The sequence below is a fragment of the Condylura cristata genome, unplaced genomic scaffold, assembly GCF_000260355.1.
Source record: "Condylura cristata isolate star-nosed mole 26May11 unplaced genomic scaffold, ConCri1.0 scaffold00015, whole genome shotgun sequence".
In the NCBI taxonomy this organism is placed as follows: domain Eukaryota; kingdom Metazoa; phylum Chordata; class Mammalia; order Eulipotyphla; family Talpidae; genus Condylura; species Condylura cristata.
In genome coordinates, this window is record NW_004567116.1 from 27,052,833 (window position 1) to 27,062,180 (window position 9,348).

Genomic DNA, 9,348 nt, shown 5'->3' on the forward strand with positions numbered 1-9,348 from the left:
GGAGAGAGAGAGAGAGAGAAACATGATTAGTAGCGAGAGAGAAAGAGAGAATGTGAACAACACAGAAAAGAACACCCAGGTCTGGCCCTCTGACTCATTCCTTCTTCATGATTTCCCTTGAGCCTGCTGGGGCAGTGGGGGGGGGGCACGTGACCCCACTCAGGGCCCCAGCTGCCCACCTCGCCAAGCAGAAACTGTGAGGCCTGAGGGGCCCTGCCACACAGCCTGCCTGGACACCTCCCTGCCCACGCACTCAGTGCAGCCTCACTGGACGAAGGCAGAGAGCTGGCACAAGGGCGCTTGGACTCGGCTGCTCAGGAGAGACTCCCCCACCCCAGCCCACCCCCACCAAGATGACGCAGAGAGAGCTGCAGTGGCTCCCAGGTGGCTCAGGCAGGGGCTTCTCCGGGACTTCATTGCTGCCTCATGTGCCCCTGGGCAGGGTGTCCCCCCACCCTCTTCCCCCATGCCAACCCCAGCTCACCTACAGTGGGACCCCAGACCCCGGACGCGGCACCACAAAGGACCACCCATATCACAGGAGCAGAGAGGACAAGACACACGTGAATGGACATGGCAGGACAGAGGGAACTCTCCGAGCTGTCCAGAGCAGGTGGTCAGGGCCCCAAAGGCAGGTGGTAGAGGAACCCCTTTTTGAGAACAGCTCTACCGGGTAAGCGGCCCTAGGTCATCTCTGGCTGCGTGGGGTGCCCTCCTGGCACTCCCCAGGAATCCCTACAACTGAATGAGAATTGGGACCTTGACAACCCCCTAGAACAAGTACCCAAACACTGAGGCGCCATGGTAGCCATGGGACAGAGGGGACCAGATCACCCCTCACAGACACACAGACCTGAGGCGGCAGAAGAGACTGAGCGATGGAGGTGAGGGGGCGACGGGAAGGCCTGACTTGAGTCCTGGGAGTCTGAACCTGGTGGGGGATGCCCTCAGAGCTCAGCATGCTGCACCTGGCACCAAGCCAGGTTCTAAAAGTGGAACTGGAGAACCCCAGGTTTCCTTGAGGCTGCCTGACTGCCCATGGGGTGCAGTGAGGCTGGAAAGGTCTCGGGAGCTTCATCTCACCTATTTCAGTCCTACAGTGTCTGGTCTCCAGCCGCCACATTTGTCTTCCTTGCCTCTGGCCTCCCCCACTCACTCACAAACTTACCCCAACTTCACATCCATCTAGGTGCTTAGTGGCAAGCAGAAAAGGAGGCAAATGGGAAGGGACTTGGGGGTGCAGAGATGGGGGGGGTGCTAAGGACCACACACCCTCTTGTTGGTAATCCAGGTCTTGTATACCAGCTTTTGGAGGGAATTTTTTTTCTGGTGAGGAGTGAGGCTCAGATGCGGTAAGAATATGTCTGGACAGCAAGACAGCAGCACTGGGGAAAGTGAGTGCTTGGGACAGGCTGGGATGGGGGGGCAGAGGGCTGGGGGAGAAAGGCAGGAGGGTCCAGGCTTCTGGGTTCCAGAGGGCAAGCTCAGGAGGACCCCCAAATACTTCCTCAACAATAGAACTGCTACAGTTGGAGCGCTCTGAGCCCTAAGACCTGGGCCAGGGCAAGGGAACTCCCAGGAATAGGGCTGCATGACGATGGCCAGGGAGCCCAACTGAGTGTATGAACTTGACAGGCCTTGCTGCAGCCTAGGCAGAGGACTTTTGTCCCCAGGACCGGCTGGTGTGCGTGTCAGAACACACGTCTGTTCCCTGTGTTATGCACATGCGTGAGTGCACACGCCCGTGTGTGGGTGTGCCTTCAGCACATTGTCTAGGAATATGGAGTCACCTATGCAGGACTGGAGTGACCTGGGCATCCTGGCCAGGCTTATCTGGGACATCCGTTCTTGGGACACTGATCCTGAAAGACCCCGTGTTGGTCAGGACATGCAGGAAGGGCCAAGTAAGCCCCATGGTGATGCTACTCAGACTAAGCTCACCTCCTGGCCCAGGGCAAAGATGGAGCTAAGCCAGTCCAGAGCCTCCCCCAGCACCCTAGCAACTTTCCTTGCTATGATGATGGTGGTTCCTGAGGTCACAGGAACCAAGTAGAAAGGGGAAACATGGGTTTTCCACAGGCTTGTGCCAGCCCAACAGAGCAGGAGCCATGTCTGCGCCAGTGATCCCTTGTTCTAGCCCCTGACACCCTGTCTGCCCCCTGGCACAGCCCAGGACACAAACCATGTTCTTTCTCAGTGTCTGTAGGAATCCCAGGAAGTAGGGAGGGGACTGGAGTGCTCCCATGGACAGAGAAGTGGGCCTTGTGCGTGTGTGTGTGTGTGTGTGTGTGTGTGTGCGTGTGGGAGAGGGGGGTGGGGTGTAGTGCTGTGAGATGAAGCCAGATCAGGAGCAGCATGGAGTGGTGGGCCAGAGAGCTCGTCAGCAGGGAAGACTCAATCATCCACTGGGGGAGGCCACCCACACAGGGGAAACTTGCTATTCTAGGGCTGAACTCGCCTGCAGACGCCCTGCCAGATCTGGGCATGGGGCTGTCCTTCATGGACTAGACGCAAACTGTCGCTCACTCCGCCTCCCTCATCCCAGCCTTCCTTCTTAGCTCAGTGTTGTCGTTCTTCTCTGGGTCATTCGTTCCCTTGAAATCCCTGTGTCCACAGAATAAGTCGATGGTATTCCATGGGTAGAGGTAGACTATGGGCTTTTTATCCTCAGACCAGAGCCCCATGATCAACTTTATGTGCTATGTGCAGGTTCTCATAAAACTGAGAGTCCCATATCGAACCACTAGCCATGGAATATTAGAATATATCCCACGATGACTAGTATTGTTTCATGGCCCCCCTCCCCCCACCCCGACCCCCAGTGAATTCATGGGCAAGTGGTTGCACACTGGTTAGGATGTCATGTATTGCTGCTGCAGTCCCTACCGCCGGAAATGGGGAGAACCCTCGGTGGGAAGTTGTGCTGGTCTATAGCGCTTTCGTCTAAGCTGCTCGGGGTGGTGGCCCCCCCTTGTCCTTCGCTCGCCAGCCACTTTCATCAAGAGGCCACCGGAAACTCCCACTCCACCATCAACCCAAACAGACAACGTGAAAGCTAGAGTCACTCCAACAGGTTCCTAAAGATAACGCTAAACTCTAGAGTGGTGGTAGATGAGTTGGTTCAGCATGCTATGGGGATAAGTAAGCCGGTTACGGAGGGCTAAAGGCGTCTCCTAGGACGGACCTGGCGCTAGGCAGCTGACATCAGAGCAGGAATTCTACTCAGCTATGGAGACAGGCTCTGCTGGGGATGAGAATCTTCACTACTGCTCTTGCAGGGACCCTTCTGGGTAGGTCCCATGCACCACATGTGCCATCTGCACAGTTTGAAGGGCGCCACGTAAGGACCACATCAGAAGCTGTCTGGCATTTTCCAATCACACCCACCCCCGCCCTGCCCGACACTGGATCAGTGACCTGAGTCAGAGACTCCTGCTTCGCTGCTGCCCACCAGAGCAGCAGCCCCAGGGGCACCCGCTAAGAGAGTCCTCAGCAACTTCGAGGGCCATGTCGTCTCTTCAGAACCTCACGAGACCAGCCGCGTCAACCTCCTTACCCAGTGAGGTTCCTCTAGTAGGTGCTCGCCTTGTGAATTTGGCTGCCAGCATCTCCCTGGGCACCCCAGGGCTCCACACCTCAAACTTGAGTGCGGAGTCGGGTCACCCACGGAACTAAGGAAGCAGTCTGACTGAATCTGGAATCATCGCTACAGGGGGCGGAGGTGAAAGGTCAGATCGACATGCCTCTAAGAGGTTTCCTACCTGCTCTGTTAATTTCTAAAATTTCTTCCTGGGCCAGCGGGCATGTGTCACTCTGAGTACTGTGGTGTGGAGAGTTTACGACAGATTTACAATAATTGGGAGATCCCAGCTGCGGTGGCCGTGGAATATGCTTCTTTTTTTTCTTTGGTAGTTTCTGCTTAGCCATGGCTAAGGAGTAATACATCCCGAAATTGTTCACGATGACCGGCACGGGCATAGCGATGGTCAGTACGCCCGCCAGCGCACACAGTGCTCCCACCAACATGCCCGACCATGTCTGCGGGTACATGTCTCCGTAGCCCAGCGTTGTCATGGTGACCACGGCCCACCAGAAGCCAATGGGGATGTTCTTAAAGTGGGTGTGCTCACTGGCGCTGGGGTCATTGGGCTGTGCCCCTATCCTCTCAGCGTAGTAGATCATGGTGGCGAAGATCAGAACGCCCAGAGCCAGGAAGATGATGAGCAGTAAGAACTCGTTGGTACTCGCACGGAGCGTGTGGCCCAGGACCCTCAGGCCCACAAAATGGCGGGTCAGCTTGAAGATGCGCAGGATACGCACAAAGCGGACGACACGCAGGAAGCCCAAGACGTCCTTGGCCGCCTTCGAGGACAGGCCACTCAGGCCGACCTCCAGGTAGAAGGGGAGGATGGCCACAAAGTCAATGATGTTGAGTGAGTTCTTGATGAACTCCGCTTTATTGGGGCAGAAGATGACACGCATGAGGAACTCAAAGGTGAACCAGACCACGCAGACACCCTCAATGTAGGTGAGGAAGGCCTCCGTCTCTGCTTCCCGGTAGTAGCGCACCTGCGTGCCATTCCGAACATTCTCGATCTCTGTCTTGTTCACGATGGGGTTGAAGCGCTCATGCGTCTCCAGGCAGAAAGTGGTGATGGAGACCAGGATGAAGAAGAGGGAGGCAAAGGCCACGTACTGTAAGGGAGAAACACACAATGTCAGAGGGGAGGACCGCCCACCCAGAGCAGAGGAAACAAGACTGACTGGATGTTGGGGTCAGTCAGAGCCCAGGCTGGAGAGGACACTAGTACCAGTGCCCTCCAACACTGCTAAACCGATGGGACACATTTCCCTCCCCAGGGCATGAGGTAAGATGGCTTGGGGTACTGAAGGCTGTGATCAAGACTGTTTTCTTTTCCCCAGTGACATTCCAGGCAATGCACAGCTAGACTCTATTTCCAGGCCTCTCTTGGGGTCAGGTGGGGCCCTGTGACTGAGTTCAGGTCCATGCACTGCACACAAAAGGGATAAGTCTCAATGCCAGGCCTGGCTTGTAAAACCTTCCTACTCTGTGTTCTATGATGGTTTTCTTTACATTGTCAGTCAAATGCTGAATCCCTGGAACCAGCGGCATCACCAGAAGGAGCCTGGACCCCTGAAAAGAAAGCAATCCTCTAAAACCCCTCATTGAACTGTTGCCTGAGTGGGTAATAAACTTCTATTATGTTAAGTCACTATGATTTGGGGGTGACTGATGAAAGCATTTAGCCCACCCTGACTAATAAAAGTGACTTAGCCTGCTGGGACTGAACTTGGCAAGGAAATAAGAGGAAGCAGCTCTGGTGGAATTAGGTCCCTCTAAGGCCACACCTCCCAATCTTCAATTCTTCCTATTATAATCTTTTTGCTCTTTTTCTCTACCTCACTCATGAGGCCTTTTTCTATCTAGAAGATATGTGTCTCACTCTGGGCTGGAGGTGACTGTCTTGCCTGCTCTCTTTATCCTCCTAGGAATTGATATCACCAAAGTGGAATGAGAGCCTGTCCTCAGAAGGATTCAGATGGAGGTTACGTGCCTAGTACGTTGCAGCAGACATCCTATGTTGAGGCATCAGGAGAACTGGACCAGGGGTCTGCAAAGGTACCATAAACCATTGCAAAGGTACCATAAATGATTTGTGCCGCCTGCAGCCCCAGATTGTGTGGGAAGGAGGAAACTTCCCTGTCTCACCAATGAGCAGGAAATGCTCAGGCTAACCCACCCTTCTGAGTAACCTGGAGAAAGACTCAGGAGACCCTCTGGTGGCCCCATCCAATGGGCTTCTCTAAACCCCAACAGACACAGGTACCCAAGGCAAGAGGAACAAGCAGTTGAGTTTAAATTCTCTCAGGCTGAATTCCAGGAAAGGTTTCCTACAACCTCCAGTTAGGGTCCCCCGAACATTAACATGCTGTGATCTTCTTTGATACTGCCTTGGGCAGAAGGAACCCTGGTATCAGCTTTCCTCTGGGGCCTGCTGGTCATCCTGCCTGCATGTCCCCCTGCTCCCTTTCCTTGCTGGCCCTGTGCAGGCCACCTTGGCTGCAGTCTGGGTGAGTGGTGCCTTTGTTCTTCAGAGCTGCTCATATAGGTAAATTCAGAGAGTGCAAGGCCCACTCTGAATCTTCAGCAGGAGGCAGCAGTGGGGATTCTAGCCACTTTTTAATTTGCATTGATGTATCTCCCCATGTGGGGGAAAGGGGCAATATTGGAAATCCAAGACCTGTCCTGTCTGGGTTGGCCATGGTCATAGATCCTGGCACCCAAGCTGGCACCTGTGGATCAAAGGACCCAGAACTATGGGGAAATGACATATTAGGTAGGGGGGAGGGGAGAAGAAAGGGGAAAAGACAAAGTCAGCATTCCAGAATGAGAGTAAGAGGAGAGAGAGCCTGTGATCTAAGAAATGACATGTCACAAATAAAAACCCTGAGGCCCAGAAACAGGAAAAGTTCTGCCAAGCTGCTCATTACAGGATGTTAATACTCCTGTTGGTTTTAAAGCAACATGCAATTAAAAAATTTTCTCCTAGGCTACTATGAAATGTGATTCTTATGTATCCTTCCTTCTACCTACATCCCCCCCATGTCACCTATCAATCATCTGTCATCCATCCGTCCATCCATCCTTCCTTCCTCCTGTTATTCCTTCCTCCCTTTCTCCCTGCTACCATGCATGCACTCATCCCTCTTCCTTATCCTCCCCTTTGCTCTCTCCCTTTCATGCACATCTACTTCTGCTGCTTCTCTCCCTCCTTCCCTTCCTCTCTTTAGTCCTTTCTTTTCTTTGTTCCCTCTTCCCTTTCCGTCCCCACTCTCCCTTCCACTCACCATGCAAGCATTCGTTCTCTTCTGCCTCCTCTTTTCTTTATTCCTTCCCTTTCCTTCCTCCCCCTTTTCCTTTCGACTGTCCAGACACCAGAAAATACCCTCCAGAGAGTAGAGTAAGACCTTAGTTCCATCTTTGGGAAGCTCACCGATCAGCTGAGGGTAAAGCACATTCAGAGACCAACGCAATGCAGTAGACCAGATGATCCTCCCTGGTCTTATGAAGTAGATGGGGTTTGGACAAAGTGCAGGAGACCTGTCTACATTTGTCAGAAGCAGAACAGACTTAACCCAGGTCTTCTGACTCTAGCAACAGTTCTCTAACAGTCCAGAGAGAGGTGACCTGGCTCATCACAGAGGTGGGCCAGGAAAGTAGAAGCAACTGGAACAGGCCCCACCTCTGACCCAAGTTTACCAGCTCCAAGCTTTCCCCATTACTAGGGTGGCCAGACTCTTGCCATTAAAAACAAGTCTCTCAGTGCTGTGTATCTGAGTGTCGGAGGGATGCCAAGAAGCAGTGCCCGTGGCACACCTGGGTTTCTGACCCTGGCCAATGGCAGGAGGCAAAGCCATCCCCTCCTGACTCTCTGTCACCCCTTCCTCAACGTCCATGTCTATCCTGTTTCTTCTGCGCACATGTGACTCTGTCCACAGGGCTACTGCCATGTGTACAGACGCAGCAGGCTTTCAGCATCTCCGGGCCACTTGTCTGCCTCCACTCAGCTACCTGAGAAGCATCCCAGCTTACCCAGCTTACTAGAGTCCCACTTACCCAGGCCACCTGACCATGCTAAGCAGAAAGCCCTAAGTCTTCAGTCTGGCTTAGGAGCTTCTGGGAGCCCCAGCCTCACTGGCCTCCCTGGTCCTCTCCCTACATCTTTACTCATGCCACTGTCATTTCTGACCATATAGCATGTCCCCCATCTCCATGTCTTTGCGCCTGCTATTCCTGCCATCAGAGTGTGCTCCTGCTGCTCTCTAAGAAAGCATGCATCTTTCAGTGCTCCCATCAAGTAGGCCTGGTGGGGCACCTTCCCCAGGTGAGGTTCTTCTTGGCCCTTAGGAAATAGAAAATGAAGCCCCTGCCCCACCCTTGCCCTGGTCCACCCCTGCCCAAAGAGTCTCTAAATTTGCCCAGGGAGGAGTCTGTCTCCAGCTCTGACTCATTAGTCAGACCCATGGAATATCCCGGGAGACCCATGGGATAGCCAGACAGGGCCCGACGTCCCCAGGGCCTTCTCACTCCCAGGTTCATCCATGACCCGTGGAGCTCCCATCTCATTCGCAGCCCCCATTCGCTGATGGGAAAATGGAAGCTCAGGAAGAGACCAGGCCTGGTAAAATTAAGAAGAAAAAAAGCTTGGTTCTCAGTCATCATGGCCATCCTCTTTTGATCCTTTCTTCTCTGGACCCTTAGGCCCAAGAAATGTGATGGTGGTTGGTGGGGAGCAGGGAGAGAAGGGGACAGCAGAAGCTGGACCTAGGACCAGGATTTCTGCCCAGGGGTTGTAGCAGAGGTGACCCGTAGAGGCTCCCTGGGTGTTCTTTCCAGCCTCCACTAATGGCACAGCTCAGAAATTTCTGATCCAAGTGGGTCCAGAGGAGAAATATGACTGAATATGTCTTGTTTAGTTTGCCCCATTTTCTTAAGTCTAGAAACTAGTAGGCCATGGGCCCTCCCTGATGGTGCAGTGGGTTAAAGCACAGCACTAGGAAGCTGTCCGCAGCCACCATAACGAAAGTTTGATCCCCGGCCAGGATGCTGACCCATATGGCACAGCAGATCTCTCCAGTCTCACCTGCTGCTCCCCTCAGCAATGTACCTCAGTAGATCTGCCTGTTCTGCTCTCTACTCTGTCTCTGGTGAATCCTCTCACCTCCCGCCCCTCTAGCCTACACCCTAATTCTTGTATACATAAATAAATTTTTTTAAAAAAAGAATTAAGGGTGTAAAGTAGGCAATTTGCTTTGGCGGCTTCCTCCTCTCTCTTTCCTGTGCTCAGCCACTCTGAGGATGGACAGACAGGAGCTGGGCACCTGCTGGGCACATGCTCTCTAATTTTGTGGGTACTATGTGGCTAGCCTACTGGTTTTTATTATGGCATCACCAGGGAGGGTCCTGCACCCTTAATTCTTATACTGACACGTGCGATGGTGGGCAAACCCCACCATGCAGGTACGGAGATGTCTGGAGAGTAAACCCAGGGTTTCAAGTTAGTGTTGAAAACGGGGACTTGCACCCAAGTTTATCTGGTTCCGAAGCTAAACCCTTTCCACCACCAGAGTCAGCAAAGAGCTTGAGGCGGAAACTGCCCTGCACACTGGCCCAGAGACAGAGCGGTCCTTATATACACCCCGCGGACCTTATACACACCCTACACATCCTTATAAACACTCTGTAGACCCTTATAAACACCCCCGCGGTCCTAATACACACCCCACAGTCCTTATACACACCCTATGCATCCTTATAAACACCTC

The 9,348-nt window shown here is 53.4% G+C and overlaps 1 protein-coding gene across 1 annotated transcript in view; it reads right to left on the reverse strand.

The window, feature by feature from the left end:
* Positions 1 to 9,348, reverse strand: part of KCNC1 (potassium channel, voltage gated Shaw related subfamily C, member 1) — a 42,937-nt gene that overhangs the window by 6,529 nt on the left and 27,060 nt on the right. Inside the window, exon 2 of the mRNA XM_004683004.2 lies at positions 3,762 to 4,695. Coding sequence (XP_004683061.1) covers positions 3,762 to 4,695 — 934 coding nt within the window. The remainder of the gene's footprint in view (positions 1 to 3,761; positions 4,696 to 9,348) is intronic.